Below are 22,635 nucleotides of genomic sequence, written 5' to 3' on the forward strand. Positions count from 1 at the left end.
ATTGGCTTTTGAGACAAGTGTAGTGAGAAATGCAAAGCATTTTTCATAGGCAATTTGATTACTTCACCAGAATGCATTTCTGTCATTTTGATGAATTTCAGGAAAACTTTCAGTTTATTGCATCACTCATAAAATTACAGTGTAATTATGCATATCCCGTACTAATGTAGGGAGCACCTTCTGGCAAAGGAATGTAGGACTGGTGCTCTGAATTTCGTGTGTGGGCATGGAAACGTAAGTGTCAGCGTGCTGCTTTATTAGTTTTTTAAAAAAGGAAAAAAAGGAGAGGAGGCAAGGGAAAAAAAAAAGTGATTTCCCCCCCCCAAGGAATTTGTGTCAGAAATGGATTTAAAGCTCCTGAGCTGCTGTGACCGTCGTCTTTAACAAATAAGTCTTTGCAGAATATATGGTAGAAAACTTGCTTCTACCTTTTTTAATATATAATCTCCCTCCAAAACCTGCAAGTTTAAACATCACTTAACTGACTCTCTTGGCAGTTTACCAGTTTGCTCCGAAGCAGGCTTTAGGGGATTTTTTTTTTTCTCGTTGAAGACACAAATTACTTGCTCCTAAAACTTTATAGCATATTGATAATCACTTGGTTTGCAACTCCTGTAGAAGTATGCAATTTCTCTTAATTGTGCTCCAATTTCTAGCTGCGTGGGAAGACAGTTGCCACACTGTATGTATTAACAAGCCCAGTAAACATAGCTGGGTGGAAATAAAGATGATGGTTACAGGAGCTTCATGATGTCTAATGTTTATATTATAGCTGGCGAGTAGCCAGCCTGGTTCAGAATATTAAACGACAGCTCTTTATTTTCTGTTTACTTTGGATATTTTCCCAGCTCTGGCCTCCGAAGGAGAATGAGAATAGAGTCCTCTCTTTATGGAGGTGAAATTTAGCAAAAAGAGAGTTTTAGTGAGTGGAAGCTCGCTGTCTAGCACCCTGGAGAAGTTTACCTGGCAGGGTGTATTCTCACATTGCACGTCTCTGTGATACCTGGGACCATGGGACTGCGCTACCGAGGCAGAAGGCACCCGATGCCCAGCTTGTGCCCATGGCTTTTGGTAGCAGAAAAACCTGACAAATAAGAGGCTTTGCAAATGTAAACAATGCTCTTGATGGGTTTCAATTACTGCAAAGCATCAACAGTGTATTTTTGTGAGGTAATGAAGTGGCGTACTTCATACTTTAGATGGGGAAATGGTATCGGGGAGGTTCATTGGCGATCCACGGATCACACGGAGCGCCGGAGGTAGTGAAGCGGTGTGCTGCTCCGGCAGCGTGTGCGGAGCCTGAAAGGACCGGGAAGCCATTTCAGAGGGTCACTTCTTCAAGTGCCTTAACATCAAAAGCATATTTGACTGTGGTGGCTGACTACTATTGTATTTTTTTTTTTGTAACACTGCTTATTCTCAGCTTTGACCCAGAATGTGGGAATTTGTAAAATGGTTCTGTAAATCACAGCAACTTCTAGGGTTGCTGTAATTCACCCCAGAAACCCAGCTACATATGAATTTTAAGTCATAGTGCAGAATATTCTAGTACAATCCTCAGTGTGTGACAAATACTGAAACTATGTTATTTAAACAAAGGCTTTCAGATGTTTCGGAAAGGAGATCTATGTTCCATTTAAACTCAAAAACCAAATTGCTGCTAATTTTAGTGGGCATTTGCCATCAAATCCATGAGTCTTTTTTGAAAGCTTGTCAATAGCTACCAATGTATCAGAGGCGATTTATTACAATTACAGTTGTAGTTCAGGAATCACCGAGGTGGTGTCCTTGCACACATGCCCAACGCAGGGAGTATTAAAGCGTTCTGCAGCGATAGTTCAAAGCACTGCAGCTGCGTTCCTATGCCAGATTCCCAAACTGCGGGTATTGGGACCGTGCCAGCGTGGTACTCGACTGCGATAGCTCCTGCCTTTGTGCGGGTGTTCACCTGAGCTGCAGGGTAAGTGTCTTCATGCACGTGGTCAGCAGGAATTCTCTGGCTCCCTAGCCAGGTCTGCTCGCAGCCTCCGCTGCAGGATCATAACCAGTTTTTCAGTCTGCCTTCCTGTCTCGGAAGGTTGGAGCAGGCTTTGAGGCAGGAGGCGTGAACGGGCTGAACTGGGATGTGATTATAGTTTCTGGGAGGAGGGAAGGCCTTGGCCAAGGCAGGAAAGACTGGGGTCCTGGTGTGGGATTGAAAGAAATTGGAGCAGGACCTTGCTTTGCAAGGTAAAGGTGTGCGGTAAAAGGGTTGGGGCAGGGGATGGAGGCATGTTTCAGTCAGTCAAGACACATCTAAAGTATCTGCTACAGCCTTGCATTTCTAGCTTTTTCTTATTTTAGGAAGGATTTCTTATACAGATCAAGTTACATCTGTATTTATAAAAAAAATCCAAACCCAAAGCAAACCTAGAAGCATTCTGCTGGTACCGTAATGAAACCGCACAGCTTTAAGCAAGTAGTTCACACTGGTGACAGTTTTAGTAAAGTTAAACCATAAGCACGTTGAACGATGTTGGAAGAGAAGATCCCTGCATTTGGAGAGGGCAATGCAAACACTGTCTTGTATCAAAAATACACAGTTCTGTTCAAATTCTGCTAATTCTTTCTTAAAGAGTGTTTTATGGCTTCTGTTGATAATTGTGTGGTTCTGGATTATAGAGTTTTGAAGGACAGGGGTATCTGTAAGGACAATCTTGTCTGGGAGGCTGTGGAAGATGTTCATTAACAACAACTGCCAGATGAAGTTAAGAAGTATTATGTGGTTTTCCATGTAGTATGCACCTGTAACGGTGGCAGGTGGTTTTTCAACGAATCAACTTTTAATGGGTTGTCTTCAGAGTTTTTCTAGTTCCCTGCTTTGCTGTAATTAAAGCGTTAAAGGGGACCAGCCCTTGAGGAGCCTGTGTTAAGCTATAGCATTAAACCATCAGCACCAGAATGGGAAAGGGAGAAATTCACAAATATTTTCTTCTTAACCTGCAAAAACAATACAAACTTAAATATGCTGAATATGCTTTTCTCCCTTGCTTTTTTTTTTTGAGAGTAAAGAATGTATAAGGGCTCTCCTGAGCATGTTTGTGCTGAAAAATCTTTAAATATGCAGCAGTTGAAATACACTGCTTTGTGAACTTTACTTACTTGCTGAATGACAAGAATCTCATTTTTCTATGCCAAGTTCACCTCCAGAAGCTGTTCTGGTTTTCTTGAAAGCTGAGGTATGGGTATTTCTTGTGAGCTTCAGGTATCTCTGGGGCTTTAGTAGCTTTTTTTTTTTCTTTTTTAAACTGTCTGGGCTTGCTCAAGGAATTGCTAATATTTAAATAAAAATAGGAAATTATTTCGAAATGGAATGATCAGAAACTTAACTGGGATGGACGTTACGCAGCACGTGGGTGAAGATCAGCTGAATCCTCTGTGGGGAATTTACAGCAAAGTTTATACGATCTCAGGTACCACCTTAAACATTTAAATGGAAGAAATAGATGTGCTGGCATATCAGTACTGGTGGTTGAAGTAGCTTTGGCATGCATCATTAGTTTCTGAGAGCTGCTGTAAATTTGTCTTTGAATAAAGCAAATCCTTGTATTGATGTTCTCAACACACAAGGTACAGAGAGCTGCTGCTTGATACGGTGAGAAAACGTGCTGAGTATTTTAAAGTACCTCTGTTAACATGGGGGGTTTACTGCCTTGCATTGTAGCAGAATTTCCGAGGTACCAGGCTTATCAGTACTCAACTTCAGAACCTAAAAATCTACTCCAGTGTTATTTGACTGATTTCTTTGTGGTTTTTGAAGGAGCACTTTAAAGAGCAAAGTTCTTTAATGATTGCCATTGAGCAGAAGTGGTTTAACACAAGAGTTGGGAGTGATTTTCCTTTTATTAACATCAACGTTAAACTCCTGCTGTTAGTACAAGGCTGTTAAAACTTCCCAGTTGCTGAAGCCTGGAAGGCTGAGTGTGGTCACAGGCGAGCGCTAGCGAGGCGAGGATAGTAGCTGCAAACAAATCTGCGATGGTCTCCTCTTCCCAGGCAAAAATAGCATTAACAAAATGTGTGGCAATACAGTCATAATGAATATTATTATTAAGATGAGGTTGATGAGATGTATTCCACGTCCGCAACACCCAGGTGGGCTTCGCAGCGAGGAGCGTGGCCGGCTTCTCGGGGACCATCTGCAGGGTTGGCCACTGGGATGCCGTTGGTGGTTTTTCCTGGGAGCCCAAGAGTAGATCACAACATGCCTGGAGAGACTACAGGAAGAGAGGAAAACACAGGGGTGTTTTTCTCGCCCTACTGAGCTTTGTGCCCAGCTCTCCTCATCGCGTTCCCGATCCCTCCGGACCGGCTGGCATCACACAAGGCTCTGGGTTTCACAGCCTGGCCGTGGCGTGACCCTGCCTGGACAGCCGTGGGATGCTCTGCCGTGCCTTCCCCTGGTCACTGCCTACCACCTGGCGGGGGCTTGGCTGGCTCCTGGGAGATCCTCAGGGAATTTGGTGCTTTTTTCCTTAAACTTCCAGTGCTCCAGAAATGAGTAAATTTATCGAAGTTTTTCCCTGACTCTCCTCCCCACCGTAATGTATGAAAAAAGCAGGATGCCGTGGCGTGCCACCTCCCAGGTATCTGCTCTCCAGACACTAGTGTACTCCTGGCAGGCCTGGCCTGAGATTTGTAGTGGAAAGCTTTACGAAAATTTGAAATATACTGGAGTCGGAAGGGTAATTTTGTGTGTGTTTATATTACTGTATAAATATTTTAAAAAATCGTATACATATGTGGAAGTTTTATTCATTTGAATTGAGGTAGGAGTTCATATTAGTTTTACAGTTTCCTTAAAGCGGAGTTAACTGTTTGAAGACCTTTAAGTTGCTGTGTCAAATACTGATATAAGAGCTGCTGACTATATGGGTTTCTATCATCCTCCTGCTCTTTTTTCTTGTGGAGTTGGAGTTTGTGTGAGGAGGGACCCTGACAGGTAATAAAAGTGAAGATGACAGCTCTGCGAGTGAACTCTGAATTTATAGACTAAAATGTAAAGGTCTCTCACAAGCCAGTGCCTATAGGGAAGCTGGAATTGGAGTAGCTTCTGAAAGACTAAGGAATTTAAGTACATGCTGCAAGCTCTAATTTAAACAACCTAGTCTTACCTTTAACACTTTAATGGAAAAGGACAGTCTTTGTAAAAGTTCAGTCCAAGTGAAGAATATTGCCTGTACTTTGCTATTGATTGGAGCTAGTGAGTACTCTCTTATCCCATCTTAAAGAAAAAGTGTGGTCCTTAGTTGTAATATTTTGTGGAAGTTGTCAAATACTTTAGGTTTGCTTTTCAGTTGTTTCCCAAAGTATATCATTATGTGCATTTCACATTAAATAGAAGGATTACAGCCATGTTCTGTGCAGTGAACACAACATAAATAAGCTTGAACTGTTTGGAAGAAAAAAAGAAAAAAAAATAACCGGCACATCAGGCTTACACTGAGAGGCATGAAGGAATAAAAAAAATGTAGATGAGACAGAAATGGCCGAATTAGTTAAAAATAAGTCTTGAGGTAATGGCAACTAATAGCAGAAATCCAGCACCAATAAATTATTTTGTGTGTAATCATAATAATATCCAGTTTGGTTCTTTCAGTGCTGTGCTTGTTCTTATAATGTTTGTAAATCACAGGTTTTCTGTTTAAAACTCTAAATGCAGCTCAGTGAAAACTCCAGGCAAACTGTTTTCAACTGCTTTACTGATCTATCCGTTGGCCTCTGGGAAAACCAGCAGTCTTCAGATGCAGAGGTCGGGAAGTCGCTATGTAAATAGAGAGTGGGAGACACAAGTGATCACAGCATGATGTCCCATCTTTCTCCTTGACTTTGGCTTTATGATTTGGCATCGCTGATGGCTTTCAGCTCTATTCAGACATTGTGTTTGTTAAGATGATGCTCACTCTTTGGCAGAGAAGTGACAGCCAGAAGAGTGCCCTCTTTCGCCTTCCAAACCTCCCTACTCAATGCCAACGGTGGGTGGTGGTCGTCTTCCCTCCCCCCCCCCAGTTTTACTGCTGTGGGCTGGAGAAGATTAACATGACGAACTGCATGGCTGAGGAGACCCATCTGTTGAAGATACAGAGTTACTTGGGTACTTGATCCATCTGCGCTGGGGGTGGACCTCTTGGCGAAGCAAGCTAGGGATGAAGGGTCCATTGTCTTCTCCATGATCCTCTTTGTTCTCCCCTGGCTGAGTTCAGCTCCCTCGTTGCGTGTGTCCGTCCTTCCTCTGGTCATCTTCTGCTTTAACTGTGGGAGAGGAGGAGCAGGGCTTGGGGCTTCATTGTGTGTTTTTGTTTTCCAAAGTCTGCTTGAGTAAATGGAATTTAGTGAGGAGCGCAGTGAAAGGACAAACTTAGGCATAGACAAGTAGTCACAAGGACCAAGGCCTGCCTCTCAAGGTGTGCTGCTTCCCTTAGAAGGAAAAAAAAAAAAAAAAGGGAGGGCAGGGAGAAATTAGTTGAAGAGAAGACTCGGATATGTTTATTCCACTGGAAAATAATTCTTTTGATCTTCAGGGAGGTGTGTGAATTTAGGAGAGAGAAGAAAGACAGGTAATTTCTAGTTATGTTTGTTTTTTTCTGAAGCAGAGCCGCAGGCTTCCCCCCCACCCCCCCCCCTTTTTTTTCTTTATTATCATCAGACATTTAATTTCTCTGAAACGTTCCAGTCTCAGTGCAGCCTAAAAGCATTCAAACAAAATAGCATACACACCTGTCAGATCATGGGGCAAATGATAAGGGGATGCCAGTATATGAACCATAGGAATTAGCTCTTTGATGTGTAGCTTTAGAGCTAATGGCACCTCACTCACCTTAGGAAAGAGCCTTTGACTGCAGACAGTTTTGTAAGTTCCCACTTGTATCGGTGTATTTGTTGCTTAATTTGATGTATTTCTTGATTTTTTTTTTTTAAATTACATGGAAATTCAACTGTGACTTTTTCCTAATAATTTGAAATATTGAAATCATGTACCTCACAACAACACAACTGTTTCACAGAAATAGATGAAGTGCATTAATTGTTGATCGAGTTTGTCTTCTCCCTTTGAATTTGCCACGTCCTTTAAATGTCAGGCTCCAGAAGCTCTTTCAGCGCTATTTAGGCTGTCATGACTGTGCCCTGGGACAAATGTCGTGCAGTCACTCGTCTGCTCTGCCAGCCCAGAGAGGGACGGGATGAACGGCTGGAGGCAACGGCTTCTTAAACTAGCCCAGCTAGGCTTACAGGAGCATGTCTGGTCATGGCTTTAGCAACGCAGTGCATGCTTAATAGAACCCCAAACCTGTGCCGATTGGTATCGTAAGGCTAATGGAGGCGCGTGTACCTGTTTTGTCTCCCCAGACAGCAGCGTACATACTGTGGCTGGTACACCAGTCATTGCAGAGCGGTTGTGCAAGGTGTTTTCTTCATGTTTGCAGTGAAGTCGCCATGGTTCAGCTGGGTGTCGACCTAGAGAATACAGGCTCTAGGTCAGAGGACGGTCAAACACTGCCCCTTGCTCTCGGCCCTGCACTGGCTCGGATTTGTTACAGTCTCATTTTTTCATCTCGTGCGCTATCACTGCAGACCTTTCCTCTCATCACCTTAGGAAGAAATAGTGTTTTATTAATGTTTTGTTGCTTCCTGGGTCATCCCTTGCCGCTTCCCATTCCTGGGGCTTCCGCCTGTGTAAATCCAAGCTTAAGCTTTTAGTTTGGGTGGTTTTCCACTTTTGTCCTCAGTGCATCTAGTTGCGTGGCATAGCGTAGACCAACTTGAACCGGTCTCTGTCTGTGCCTTTTGCTTGCCCTGGATGCCAGGGATTGCTATCCAACGCTAATGCAGGAAGATGAAAAAACAGATCTGTTCAGAGCGTATTGCATGAGGAAAAAGCAGATGCCATTGTGCGCGAGAATTTCTGTTGTGGCTGCCAAAGCCATCAGACAAGGAGTGCAGCGTCAGGTTTGTCAGGGATAAGGATTTTGGGCTAGACCCTGACAGTAACACCTGCGCCTCGCATGGTGAGGGCTTCACATCTGGAGTTGGAGCTGAGGACATGCATTGTAGCCTCCTAGGTTTCCAGGTGTGGAGTTCTTTTTTTTTTTCCCTTTTTTTTTTTAATGATGCTTTGAAACCTGAAGCAGTGGTGAAACCCTATAGCATAGGTAAGCCGGTAACTGTAGCAGAACTAATTGTTGCACGTGGTTTGCCGTTCTTTGTGAAAAATATCTTAAGTCGCTTACTATGCATGATATTGCTGCTAACGTTTGTGATCGGAGTTCATCTGGGGGAGAGAGTGTGATGGCAAATCCAATAATGTACAGCAGTTAACAGTGCTGATGTGCTGTTGCACAGTTCTTTTGTGGACCGTGTTAGAAAGGATCGGGTGCAAGAGTGAAGGATATTTCTCAGTTTGAGTTGCTGAAACGATGTTTTATTTGCCAGGATAATTCATATCTCTGAATTTGTTTGAGAACTGCTTTTAATAATCCTGTTCTCTAAAGTAGCTGCTTAAGGTATATAGCAGTACCACAAAACAAAGCCTGTAACAGTAGATGATGCCATTGACAGTGTAGCTATAGGGATAATCAGTTCAAATGAGTAAGTGCCCCTGCAATCTTCGATACGCTATCAAGCTACCATTTTAAAGACTTATTCCAGTATTAGCAGCTGGGGGACTTGTGGGAGGAGGTTAGTTAGGTTACCAATTCTCTTTAAGCTGATTATAAGCACATGAATTTGTTAAAATGTTTTATTAAAAATGTCCGAGAAGAAGTTTTTAATGAAGCTTTCTTTTATGGGCTCTTCAGTTGCCTTGAAAAGGTGTTCATGCGTCATTCAGTAAACCTCCAAACTTCCCTACATTAAATTATTTCAGTAAAGCATATTTAAGCTTAAAAAAAATAATTCAGGAGTAATAGGACTTTTAATTGATATTTTTACTTACCTATACTTTGTGAGTTTACTATATGAATTCTTTCTGTTTTAATGTAGGCGTTTAGATGCTAACCATATAACTGCCATACCTGAAGACAGCTTTGAGGGTCTGGTGCAGTTGCGTCACCTTTGGTTGGATGACAACAGCTTGACGGAAGTTCCCATCTATCCGCTCAGCAACCTCCCCTCTCTGCAGGCGTTAACGCTGGCTCTTAACAAAATAACGCACATTCCTGACTACGCATTTACAAACCTTTCAAGTCTTGTTGTTCTGTGAGTATTTGTAACTGTATTTTGTAGGTCACTTTGATTCTCTCCTCAGTTACAGTTTTGATTAATCTGGGATGGCACTGGAAATGGCATTTTGCTAAGCTGTAGTTCAGTTGTCTAGTACCGACCTATACCGCCAACAGGAGATGCTACCACGTATGCTAGTCGACCCACTGAAGGTTTGCTGAAGCCTTTCTCCTAAACAGAAAGTCAAACGGGCTATGGGTAGCGAGATTGCCGTATGCTGTCCTGACATCTCATTTTAGTAATGAATATTTCAAACCAATGGTTGTCAGAGAAACCTTTCAGAGCTATTAAGAGAGGAAAGCATTATCTGTCACAGACCTGTTTCTGCATAGTCTTAAATATCTCCAAGGTTGAATGTGACAAAGTAGTTTGATTTACATGTTTAAATCCTATTTTTATCACACTTCTGGATAGAGAGTAAAGGTTTAAAACAGGTTGTCTTGACTGCAGGCAATCTATTCTGTGCCCATATGAGGATGAAATATTTTTGTCTGGAAGTAAAAGACATTCTTCTGTGTAGTCCACCCCATGCAATGTTTTTTCTAAGTCATTTAACTGTCTTGATTTCATAGAAGTATCTGATAACTTGTTAACTTACATGAAATCATTCACTTATTTTCATACTTGTTTTGTTTTTGTTTTTTAGACATCTTCATAATAATAAAATAAAAACTATAGGAAAACACTGTTTTGATGGATTAGACAACCTTGAAACCTTGTAAGTATGCTTCTTAAAGTAATTCGCTGTTCAGTGTTTGTCCCATTCCCAGCTTAATCGAGGCTACCTTACTGGTACGGTGAAGATTTTGCAAATAAGGCAAATAAAATGGTGTGCACCGCACAACACATACCACCACCACTTAGGTCCGGCTCAGGCTTCGGAACTGAAGGCTAGTATCAGTGCAGTGCTCCACCAGAACTAATTAACTATGTTGAGAAGCAGGTAAATATTAGCCTGGGTGAAATGTCACGCTGGATGATGTGGCTCTAATGTTCCTAGCCCTGATCTAGCTGGTGTATCGTTGCACAGCACTTCTGAGTCAGGTGGATATATCAGAAGTGTTTGAGCAGCCCTGTGGGTGATAAGGGACAAATATTTGTTTCTCAGATTTACTGTAGGATTAAGCATATTTAAAATACACTGCCCAAACTGTTGTGTGTGACAACAGGAGGTTTCTCGGAGGGCCCCAGTGGGCTGTTTCTCCGCTGCTCCTCCATTACTAGGTGGGCACCGCTGCCTGCCAAGGATCCCGTTGCTCATGTGTCCCCACAGCTCCTGAACCGATCCTCTGCGGGCTGGTAGAAAACAGCCTGGCTCCTGGTTCCCAGCCTCTCGTACGAGACGTTCACCTGAGTTCACCCCAAATACTGGCAGATATTGAGATGATGGACTGGTTTATCTGAAACAGCAAGCCTTGTGTTCCTTCGGACAGGAGCAGGGGACGGGGCAGGAAGCATCACCTTCCCCTGGCCCCGTGTCTGTCATCCCTGCTGATGATTCCTAGAACTGGGTGTCCATAGTGGCCGGATCCCAGCTCTGCCATACTCCTCAACCCTCCAGAGCACCTCCTTGGCAGGAATGGCTTTCGTCCTCTTGGGCTACGCTCCCCACTTCCCTTCAGCTCGCTCAGTGAATGTCTAATAAGACACTCCTTCAGCAGTGCATTTTGGTATGCTTAGGAGAATGCTACACGAATAAAACAAATGAAGGAGGGCAAGGGCACATCAAAGCCAGTGACAACCTCTCTTAACGTGGAGTTTGAAGGAGTCCAGGAATGTTGCTTACTCCAGCTACCTTGCAATTCTCTTAGAACCTCAATTAAGTAGTAATTAGATGCTATGTAAATATGCGCAGCTGATGTAAGACTCTCAAAATGTTTTTGCTGCTCCTAAAGAGCCCCTTTTGCAGAAAAAAGACTGTAGCAGGTCCTGACATAACCTGTCACCGTTCTAGCAGTAAACTGAGATTTCAACAGATCCCCATCACCGATGTGTACTGATTTCTGTGTGATGAGATTTCCCTCTGCTTCTGTTCGATAGTTATAATGCATTTTGCTACAAGGTCTGCTGTTACCCAGTAGCTTATTTACTTACTGTTTATTTTATAAAACCTGAAAGAAGAGTTTTCTGAATAAGCTAATAAAGAGTAGTCATTTGTATCTACTTTAAAAAAAAAACAAAAACAAAACCAAACAAACTTTGAAATTTTAGTTAATTTCCTTGTAAATTCTGTTGAAGAAAAAAATCTATGAGTTGTTGAAAAATACTGAGCTTTGCTGTAAGGAAATGTTGTTTGACTTAATACGAATAATCCTGTGGATAATATTAAATGTTACCTAAATGTTACCTAAGTTATTAGTTGGTTATAAAGCATGTACATCAGAAGACTAAATCTAAGTTAAAAATCAAGTTATTCTATGGTCTAGTTAAAGATGTTCTGAGAACTTTTTACTTTTATTGAATTGTGTTAAATAAAAATTATTTTAACAATTCATGATCACTGTTAAGAATTTTATAATCTTCCTGCTTTGTTTCTTCTAGGGATTTAAATTATAATAACATGGTAGAGTTCCCTGAAGCCATAAAAGCACTCCCAAGTCTAAAGGAGTTGTGAGTATTATGAGTCTCCCTTTTTACCAGTTTTCTTTCTCCTTTCCATAAATGAAGAGAGAAAAGAAAGTCCCGGATTTAAGAAAGGTTGTCTCATTATGCAGCAACCTAGATCAGATGGAGTTATGCTAAGCGATGCTATAATTAAAGGAAAATGTAATCATCAGCTAGAGAGGGAACCTATTGAAAATGATTTTGGAGTTGTATAAGCAAGCAATTTTTTCAGGAGCACAATCAGCATAGATCTTAATCATGAGCTGGTTTTGGCCTCCAGTAGCAGAATTAAGTATTCACTGATCACACATTTTCCTTGTCCCCTCCTTAAGAGGGGAGGAAGGAGAGAGAAAGCACAGAATCATGTTTTGGACAGAATAGTTTCTTTCTCATGAAAGATTTTCAGTTTAGCTGGTGTGCAGTAGACAGAAATCATGCCTTCAGAGTCCTTCCTAGAGTTTGACTCATTCCTATTTAACTACAATCCTGGTTTTGGCAGGATTGGGAATGGAGTAGGTGTGAAGAAAATGTCTATTGGTTGAATCTACTGGTGGTATATTTTTAAATGTTGGTTTTCTTCTTTGCTAATATCTTTAGGGGATTTCACAGTAACTACATTTCCATAATTCCTGATGGTGCATTTGCAGGAAACCCCCTTCTAAGAACGATGTAAGTAATTTTCATGCATCTATTTTCAGTCTTTAGCAGACAGTGACTGTAAGAACAGCGATTGAAATGTGTTTTTTCATTTCCCAGACATTTGTATGATAATCCTTTGTCTTTTGTGGGGAACTCAGCATTTCAGAATCTGTCAGATCTGCATTCCCTGTAAGTATCTTCTCAACTATATAGTACAATAAATGGACATGAAATACTGTGGCTAAGAACGCAAAATAACTAGATTTTCTTACCTAATAATTTTTTTGCAGTAAGCTTTGATAAACGTTGTTACTGTTGGAAATATCCAGTTTCTTAAGAAGCTCTAGTAAATATGCTCTACAATCTTTTTTTTTTTTTTTTTTTTAAATCTTCATTATCTTGCATAAGACACATAACCTGAGGCCAAATGCTCAGGTTCTTACTTAAACAAACTGCAATATGTCCTAGGTGGTTTTTGGACAGGGATGTACATTGTGAGAATGTTTTGCAGGTTAGTGCATGCATGATCTCAAAAGACAGCAGTTCTGGGGGTGACGAGAAAAGCAAAATGGAGTCAGACTTCAACCTTGGAACTACAAACTACCTATGACTTTATGCCTCTTTCATACATGTATTGATATGACTCTTTCCAGCTTGATGAATTCCACTTGTTTGCTAATGGAGGAGTAATTTATTATGCAAATTACTAGTATGAGAAACAGTGAAAAGACTACCTTCATGTGTAAAATTTAAACAAAACCAGTAAGGATGTTAGAATGTCTCCTTAGCGAAAATATCCACCTGATAGCAAGATTGAATGTCACAATTCTTTGCAGAATAGTTTACAGCTAATTTTTGTGGGGATTTTTTTAGGGTTATTCGGGGTGCCAGCATGGTGCAGTGGTTTCCTAATTTGACAGGAACCGTTAATCTGGAGAGTTTGTGAGTATTTTCTACAGAAATAATTTCCAATAATTCCTCATTTTGCCTCTTGTGAAGTGATTGAAATATGATTAGTGGATCTGGAGGGCAACTGGATATATGTTCTCTTCCTGTCAATAAATGTAATTCTATAGCTTTCCTTACTGTGATACCCTATTAAAAACAAAATTAAGAGGCACCTAGGTAAGCTGACTACAGCCTCAGAAACCCCCCCTCTCTCAGAACTGAAAAAGAGAGAAGTTGGCCTCTTCCAAAAATCCAAGCCAAAAAAAATTTTGGTGGGTGAATCTAGCACCCCAATAGCTGTGACACCATCCTCCTTCTGCTCTTACATATGCTTGTTGTGTCATCTACCATCAACAATGCAAACATTGATATATGTTTTGTTTTGTGGGTTGTTTTTTCTTCACAGAACTCTAACAGGGACCAAGATAAACAGTATTCCTGTTAATTTATGCCAAGAGCAAAGGGTGCTACGAACTCTGTAAGTATACACATCGTGCTCCTATCTTCATCTGCATCAAAATGTTTTAAAAGAAATCTAAAGCTAATGTAAAACAAAAGTTTTGCTTAGAATTGCTCATCCTAGTAGTTCTATCAGAGTTGGAAATCTGATTCTGCTTTCTTGATTCTCCAAACTCATGGCAGAGTTGATGTAATGGCTATTATTCCTGAAACAAGGTCCCCTTTGTGCACAGTATGTCTTTCATACGTTATAAAAGATATGTACGGTGGTGCTGCTGAACAGTCTTTGCATCTTCAAATTCACTCTGCCACCACTCATTCTTAACACAACATTCCGAGGTTAAGAAGGAGTTTTGTTATAATGCTGTGACTTTTTGTGTTTGGGAACATGGGAGAGAGCATTAGGAACCGTGCGAAATGGAGATGAGGATTAGGAAGAGGACAGTAATACAGAAAAGCAAGACAGAATAAGCAGTAAGGATGTGTTAAAATAAATAAAAAAAGAAAACAACTGGAAAATGAAACCATTGGAGGGGAGAGGTAAAGCCGTGTTTACAAAGGCTAGATGCAGGAAAATTTGGAACAAAAGCAAGTGCTGAAAAATGCAGGAGAAAAATATGGTTTATAGAAGAGACACTGGGAAGAAAGACTGACAAGGTAGGATTTGTCTTCAAATAGCAGTTTATCTTTTGAACAGAAATTTGAAGATTGTTTGCAAGTTTCTAGTCTCCTTTCTGCTGCACAGTTTCACAGAAAATTCCAAACTTTGCAAGCTTTGCTTAGGGAGGTACCAGCACACTGTGTCAAAATTTGCACCAAATTCCTGCATTGCATAGCATCTATCCAGTTTATTCTAAAAAACCCCATGATTATCAATAAACCTTTTTAGCTTACAACCCTCAGAATTCAGGGAATTTGTACAGTATGGTTTTGGGGTGTGTGTGCATCCAGATGCAGAGCTGAAAGCAGTGCCTATAAAATCAAAAATGTCGGTCGGGATCTCGTGAGCTGTTGAAGCCACTGCAGAGGCACGGCCTGTTTCTCCATTGCTTTTCCACTACAGAACACTAGTTTCAGTTGTTAATGTTTGCTAAATAGAAAGTTTTGGGATGAAATTTTTTTTTTCATGCTTGCTTGCTTCACATCACTGGTTGAATATTTCAGGGGGGGGTAAAAAAAAAGTAGTTCACTGAATTCAGAGACAAAAAGGGGGAGAGCTATAGAAATGTAGTTTTTTAAAAGGATTACATGGATTAAGTGAATAAAAGGCAATGAGTCAAGATTTTACAGAGTTATATAGACAGCCTTATTTCTGCTATTTGCTGACTGTTGCAAACTTGATGTAGCAGTTATGTGTCTCTGCGTTATTGGGTGTATATAATACATATAACCGAAGTGGGGCTTGTTAGGATGACTCTGGAGAGATCACACTTGTGATTCCATTCAAGATTTTCTCTAAGCTGCCCTTAGTTTTTCTGCAGAACATTACTAACAGGAAGAATTTTCTGCCAATCCATTTAATGGTTACAAGTGAAATTTCAAGTCAAAAAGAGTTGAACTAACCACGTTTCTCACATTTTCTGTTTTGAAGGGACTTGTCTTATAACAGTATAAAGGACCTCCCAAGTTTTAAGGGCTGCCACTCCTTGGAAGAAATGTAAGTAGAAATACACGTTGTTTGTCTTTATTAGCTCCTTAGGATGCTGAGTTGAAGTCTCTAGAAACTTTTTTGCTTTGTGTTTGGTCATAAGTTTCTGAGATTAAGGACACAGAGAAATAATATGACCATCTCATGTGAGGAGTGTGCTGGACAGAGAATTCAACCACTTGTGTTTTCCTCAATTACCTAAGGTTTAATTGTTCCTATGGCACAAAAAAGAATGAAGGAGGCCTTCATCCTGCATTTCATAGTAGTATTGCTATACACATAAATGGAACGAGCATTTGTGTGTGCCTTCCTGCCTCTTAACTCTTCCACTACTCTTTAGTTCCCCCCGACCATCAGCCTATGCTTGTGTAAAACGCTTTTTCCTCTAGTCCCTGTAAGAAACATTGAAAACCCATCTTTCTTTTTCCTTACTTCACTGTTTTAAAGCTTAAGCTTAATTTCCAGACCCTACACAATTTTTCTGCCTGCGCATGTTCCTACTTCTCGTACCTCTACTGCTTTCAAGCTTCTTTCCCCTTAACCAGAGTGAGACTAATGGACTTTTCACAGGCCTTTGCTTTTACTCTTGGCATCTTCAGGCTCATTGTATGCATGGTTCATTGTAAAGGGAGCCACTGAACTGGACGTATAATTTGCCTGTTAGCTCTTCTCAACATTTTCCTTTCATAAATCTGTATTTTGAGAAGCGAAAGCACACCCAGGGTAGGATTTGGCCTAAAGATGCCTTCGGCATTAAGTAAATTTGTTTCAAATCGCAGTGTGACTCTTCGAAGTTCACAAAATGTTACTTTTAGCTTGGAAAGAATTCAGTCCGCACCTAACACTCTCCTGTAAATTAAGAGCTGTGAATTGGGATTGGGCAGAGGCACCCCAAAAGAGCTTCGCGGTTGTATTAGCGTGGCTAATGCGAAGCGCAGAGCAGATACTTAAACAATTTGCCTACTGGGGGGAAACGAGAAAAATCTTGCCAAATCTGTGTATTAGCAGGCACCGAGTTATCCCGTGGTTTGAAGTCAGCCCAGTTTGCCAATAAAGTTCTGTTTCTTCTTCACTTTGCAGTTCCTTGCAGCATAATCAAATCCGTGAAATCACCGAGGATACCTTTCAAGGACTGTCCTCCCTTCGTATCCTGTAAGCATGCATAGTTACATACTGAGTAAAACAAGATAACGCTTTTGATTCTGATGTCAGGGTCTGGTGTTACAAATCTGATTGACGGCAAAAGGCCAGGCATGCTGGAACCTAAGGTGAAGCTAACCATATATGTACAAGAGATACCAGCAGCAGACAGTTTCAATCCCATTCTTTCTATTCTCCATTTTGCTTTTATAGACTATAAAGATATTTTTTTATATATATATGGAGATGTTTTCCAGTAGTCCACTATTTTTTCTTATACTACTACTATATTATTCCATTATATGCTATTTCTTGGAGAGATCCTACTTGTTTTCCTCAAGAGGAGCAGACCAGTAAAGAAAATTATCGCCTCCCCTTACATCTCTAGCTATATGAAGATTATATAGGAACACTGAAATTATTAGGAAAAAAAATCCACAAATTGATGGGTGTTTTAAAAGGAATGTCATAAGTCATAGAGTTCCAGTTGGAGCTGGATCTGGCTTCTGAAATCCAACAAAGCAGATGCCCTTCTGCTTGTTCTTTTGTCATCTTCCCCTACTCTGTCGACACGCCCTGCCACAGATGGGGTTGTCACTGAAGGGATGGTCCTGGCACCTCCAGCCTGGGAGTGGGTCCTTCTGGAGCTGGCCTCTGGCTTGGGAGCACAGGCGGAGCTGCTCGCAGAAGGAAGGGGAAAGGGGGCAGGAATGGGAGATGGGGGCAGGAATGGGAGATGGATTCTGCTTTGGGGATGAGGTGAAGCGGGATACAGCTGCCTTACCAAGGGGTTTGGCTGCTACTGCACCTGGCTGACCTGGGAGAGAGGGAAAACGGGAGTGGTGTTCGGCTTTTCTGTCCGAGGCAGCAGGTATTTGTCACCTTAGCTTTTTTTTCTCTTGGTACAGTGGCTGTTACAAAGTTTTGATAAAACTGCTAAAATAATCTCATTGGCATCATTGCAGTGACCTCAGCAGAAATCGGATCCATCAGATCCACAAGGGAGCTTTCACCACTGTCGGAGCTATTCTTAACCTGTAAGTAGGCTATTCTGTGCAGCGGCCTCCTCTCTCTATCATTAGACTGCTGAGATAGTAAAAGTTTTTAGCTTAAAACTGGTACGTGCCCATTCAAAGTTCCATCTGTGGATCACGAAACCTCTCACTAGCTGGATGTGTATGCAGGGCAGACTTCTTGAAGGTCTCTGCTGCACTGGCAGGCATCCAGCCTTGGTGTGAGACTTTAAAAAGCCTTCCTACTCCAGTGAAGCGTGTGCTATAAGGATCTTCAAACTCGCTTTGTGGTAACACTGTCTTAATGTTCACGTTTCAGAGACCTAAGTTTCAACGAACTCACTTCAGTTCCAACTGAAGGATTGAGTGGACTGAACCAGCTTAAACTTGCAGGCAATTCTGAGTTGAAGGAAGCTTTGGCAGCAAAAAACTTCGCAAAGCTCCGGTATGTTGGTAAATAGTGCTGCAGAGTGCCTTGCTTACTTTGACAGCAGCAAGCAACGTGACAGTAAATGAAGCCAGCTTAGATAATACCCATGACAAATAATCGGGCCCTTTGCTGAGTCCGTCGGTACATGTGAAAGGGCATCTGACTATTCTGGTGTAGAAACTGTTTGCAGACAATTTTCTTGGAACTTTTTACACTTTTCCTCCATCACATTTCAGGCAGATATCATCTGACTTTAGAGTAGTGGTTGGGTGGATGCCATTTGTTACGGAACTGAGCACATCTGCCTTTCAGAGTGTGGAAGACGGGAGCAGACGTGCAGGTGTCTGATTCCACAATCACCACGCTTTGTACATCTGCTGTTTATTCGTGGAGGCAAATGATGAGAGTAACAGTAATCATTCCAGTGGAAACCTGGTACTGATTTCAGTGGGAGGCGGATCGGATAGTGATTAACGGCTTTGCATTTTCAAAGATCTTTCTGCACGTGAATATTTCAATCCTCAAGAAGCAGTTAGGAATTGTTTTCCATACTGTCCGATGGAAAAAATGGAGATGCAGATCCGGTTAATTTGTCTAAGGCCGGTGAAGGAATCAGTGTCAGGCCTTTGCTCAAAACAGCAGATCCATTTTTAGGTTTTGATCTGTGTTTGAGAAGTAATGCATTATGGGATCCTTTAGATTTTATGTTCCTCCTGAATGTTTACAAGAACAGAACTCAGGAACAATACTGCAGATAGTTGTAGCCTTGAGTCAGAAAAATTAGCTTCTGGTCTGCTGTTACCTCATTGTTTAGGTGGACTTCTTAAAATTCTGTATGCAGCTGTACTTCTCTACCAGGATTAACAGCATGCACCATTTCTGTCAAACACACACACAAAAATAGCACAAAAAATACAAAAACTCCTATAGGCCACAAAATGAAGAGGGAGAAGGAAAGATGTAATTTTTAACTTCGTGGTCATCTGGGAATTAACTTCCTTAGCAAACAGTTACTCGCTTAATTAGTTTTCAGTTTGATCTGTACAGCAATGCCACAGACACTGATCAGAATTTGTTTTGTATATGGAGGAGAATGAGGAGTAAAGTGCAAAACATCACAGAATTTTCTTTGTACTCCTTGCAGCAGACAAGACTTGGATGCATCACCTGTCCTTTATCTCAGTGCAAAAGTTCATCCAAAGTGGTTACAACTGATGCAATTTGAAATAGTTTTTTATTGGCGACCATGAAAAAAAGAAGCTTCAGTTTTAGTACAGAAGTGTGCCACTTAAGATTACCATCTATTAAAAATATTTAACTCAGGTTACAATGGGTAACGCTCTCTGTTGTTCTGCCTGCGTTTCAGGTCGCTCTCTGTACCGTATGCTTACCAGTGCTGCGCGTTTTGGGGTTGTGATTCTTATTTAAACTCTAACGCTGAAGATTCCAGTCACCAAGATCAAGGTGCCTCGATGGATCGTGAAAAGGGTAAGTGTTTCATTGTGCTAAACAGGCAGTATTATTTTGGGCCAGAGTAGACGGAATAACAGTGCATGTTGCCTTTGAATAAGGAAATCTGGAACATGTAAGTTTTTATAGGAATACAAAAGCTGTCTTTGAAAGTGCTAGCTGCTTACAGATAGGCACTGCCATGTTCTTTCAAAATGTGTAAGATTTGCCTGTTAAAGGAAAAAAAAAAAAATTAATTTTTTTTCTGTTTTTAAATTCTAAACTGCCATTATTGTTTCTGTCATTTTCTGCCAGAACGAAAATGTTTTATGGTTCTCGGTATTTTGACCTTCGTGTTCAGAAAGGGCTAGTCCTTCTACTGTCTACTTCAAGGCCCTGGTGAGGAAAGATGTTGGTGCTTTGTTACAAAGCATTGTGAGTAGCTGGGACGGGCAGTAGGAACTCAAACTGCTGCAGCAATTTCCGCACGGAGCGTTCGACCTTACATGGCAACCCAGAGCAGCTCCACTTGTTAAAGGCTTGAATGTCGGTGAAGAGTTAGGCCTTTGATCTTTCAAAGGACTACTTCCATCCAAGGCAGCTTCACTGCATTTCACTTTTTTCTTCCTACAACTAACCTGTTTTTCATTTTCACTTGGCTACAGCTGATGCAGATGCTCTAAGAAATGAGGAAAATGAGGAACTGGGACAGACTATTATTCACTGTACACCCGCAACAGGTAAATCTTATAATGTGCTTTAGCCACATTGTGAACTTCAGGCATGGCGTTATGCAAATAGCTGTCTGCAGAATTACATGTTTTGTTCCTCATAGTCATTCTGTACACAGAAGATTAAATTCTACAATGCTTGGGTGAAACTTCATTTGATGTCAGTGTTGTTTTGGCTGAGCGCTCACAAAGATTTGTCTCAGCTTTAGACCCACAGCACTATATTGGAGAACATGCTAGGAAAAAAACCTGCAGTTTGTTTCCATAAGCAGAACATACAAGACTGTAATACTTTTATTCAGAGCTTGCCGTGTTTAATGCGCTGTCCCCTAATTCTGTGTTACTCGTGCCAAAGAGATGTCTGTGGAGCAGACTGTGTGAATGCTCATCTGTTTCAGTAGGAAGTCAGCCTGTGCTTTGAAAGCTTAACTCCAACTGCCGTCATTGGTGTTTTAACTCAGCCGGATGTCTTTGCAGGAGACAGGATGAGGACCGCTCATGTGATCGGTTCCCCAGCCCTGCTATAGCAGCGTTAATCGACGGCAGAGGGCTGTTACAAGTAGCTGGAGCAGGCACTAGCATCTTAAACTGCTACAGATATTTTGCAATGAGTAGTCCTGTTGGCATACCAGAACTATTCCGATTCAGGCTTGAGCAGTCCAGGAGCGTTGAAAGTCTTTGATCTCACAAACCAGTATTTTCATTCTAGGCAGCTTCATTGCTGCCCTTCTGCTTGTCTTCCTTGAACTGCAGATTTCCACACACGGTTCCTCTCCGCTCCTAAAGCGCTTGCCTCCTTGCCTTTGCCACAGACTCTCCAGAGGAATCCTTCTATACATCCTTTCCCCTCCTGTTTTTATGAACAGGAACACATAGATGGGGGGAACAGTATGCTTCCAGTGAAGTTACTTCAGGATGAGCAGGGGTTTTCCAAGTCTTGTTTAATTCTCTTCTCCGAAACTGGTGTTTTACAGCCATTATGAAAATCTCTTTGCTCTTCATCTTTTGGGCTAGCTCCAGCTTTAGTATAAGAATATCACAAGGATTTCTTGATCACAGCCAAAAAAAATTGTGGTCAGAAAGTCAAATATATTATTAATGTAACTGTACGTGATCTGAGAATTAATTTGACCAATGCTGCTTATTTGCTTTTGATCTCCTGTTCACAGAATGAGAATTCAGGTGGTGTGTTACATGGCTTAAACCTTTAAAGCCTTCAGCTCTCTCTTTTTGCCCATGCCAGAGATGCTGTAGCTCTAAAAGGAACGAAGAGCTTGTTTTACAAGTTCACGATTTGCCTTGTTTTTCACCAGTCCCTCCCATACTAACGACTTGTTTTCTATGCCATGCTCTTGTCTGGTCATAAGTAGGACACTCCACCCACCGTCTAAGTTCTGAATCATTGCTCATCTCGTAGATCCACTTTCCGCTTTGCCTAATGGCAGGAATGGATTGCTGAACAGTGACACTCAGGTAGCATAGCACTGAAAGCTGCGAACCTCATCCTTCTGAGCATGAATTTCTCCCAGTGGGCTGGGAATATTAGCAAGAGAGGAGGGGAACTTTTCATTCTAAGGATAGTTAGACCTGGGCAGAAAGACAGGAAAAGTGTGGTGGTTTTGCTTGTCTGAAGATAAGGCACTGTACAGCTACTAGAAAACAGACTTCAGGTCGATTTTGAAAGCACATCATTGACTTTTTTTAAATGTCCTCAGTAGGAAGCAGTTTTTATTTTTAAGTAGATTCAGCTTAGCAGGTATTGTTGCATCATGTGATTGTATTATAAAAATAGCTATTCTGGCAGGGATGTCTTACTCAGGAATACCTGCAAAAAAAGGGATTTTACTGCTGATTTTACTGGTCTGATAATCCAGTTAGCACCATTATTTCTTGCCCAGAATTGAAGCTTACTCATTTAAACAAACAAACAGATTCTTTTTTGACTTGGCAGTTGGGTAATTTCTGGAAGTTGCTTTAGGCCTTGGGAGATTTTTACGATGCCATTTAATCGTTCTCCGCTGTTGCTCCGGCCGGCATTAGGGACGGGCTGTAGGTAGCAGCTTTCACCTGCCTAAAGGGAAGGCACGCGCTGCGGGGTGTCGAGGGCTGAATCCGGCTCAGAAGCTCCGACCCCGGGGTGGCAGCACAATTTGGTGTTTTTCTGCTCTGCCTTCAGCTCCCCAGCACCCGACTGCAGGGAGAGATCTCCCCCGCCAGCTATTGCGCTTCGGACAATTAGCAGTGCCTAATGGGGATGTAGCAGAGGTTAAACTCTTCTAATTGTTGCTTAAAATCAGTAGGATTTCCCCATGGAAT

The 22,635-nt window shown here is 41.5% G+C and overlaps 1 protein-coding gene across 2 annotated transcripts in view; it reads left to right on the forward strand.

Moving 5' to 3' along the window:
• LGR4 (leucine rich repeat containing G protein-coupled receptor 4) overlaps positions 1 to 22,635 on the forward strand; it is an 80,548-nt gene that overhangs the window by 53,936 nt on the left and 3,977 nt on the right. For both annotated transcript variants that reach the window (XM_075755317.1, XM_075755318.1), the window contains exons 5-17: positions 9,019 to 9,234; positions 9,905 to 9,976; positions 11,800 to 11,868; positions 12,460 to 12,531; positions 12,619 to 12,690; positions 13,375 to 13,443; positions 13,856 to 13,927; positions 15,500 to 15,565; positions 16,637 to 16,708; positions 17,662 to 17,733; positions 18,029 to 18,154; positions 19,506 to 19,627; positions 20,254 to 20,328. In XM_075755317.1, coding sequence (XP_075611432.1) covers positions 9,019 to 9,234; positions 9,905 to 9,976; positions 11,800 to 11,868; positions 12,460 to 12,531; positions 12,619 to 12,690; positions 13,375 to 13,443; positions 13,856 to 13,927; positions 15,500 to 15,565; positions 16,637 to 16,708; positions 17,662 to 17,733; positions 18,029 to 18,154; positions 19,506 to 19,627; positions 20,254 to 20,328 — 1,175 coding nt within the window. The remainder of the gene's footprint in view (positions 1 to 9,018; positions 9,235 to 9,904; positions 9,977 to 11,799; positions 11,869 to 12,459; positions 12,532 to 12,618; positions 12,691 to 13,374; positions 13,444 to 13,855; positions 13,928 to 15,499; positions 15,566 to 16,636; positions 16,709 to 17,661; positions 17,734 to 18,028; positions 18,155 to 19,505; positions 19,628 to 20,253; positions 20,329 to 22,635) is intronic.

Source organism: Balearica regulorum, chromosome 5, assembly GCF_011004875.1.
Source record: "Balearica regulorum gibbericeps isolate bBalReg1 chromosome 5, bBalReg1.pri, whole genome shotgun sequence".
Taxonomy (NCBI): domain Eukaryota; kingdom Metazoa; phylum Chordata; class Aves; order Gruiformes; family Gruidae; genus Balearica; species Balearica regulorum.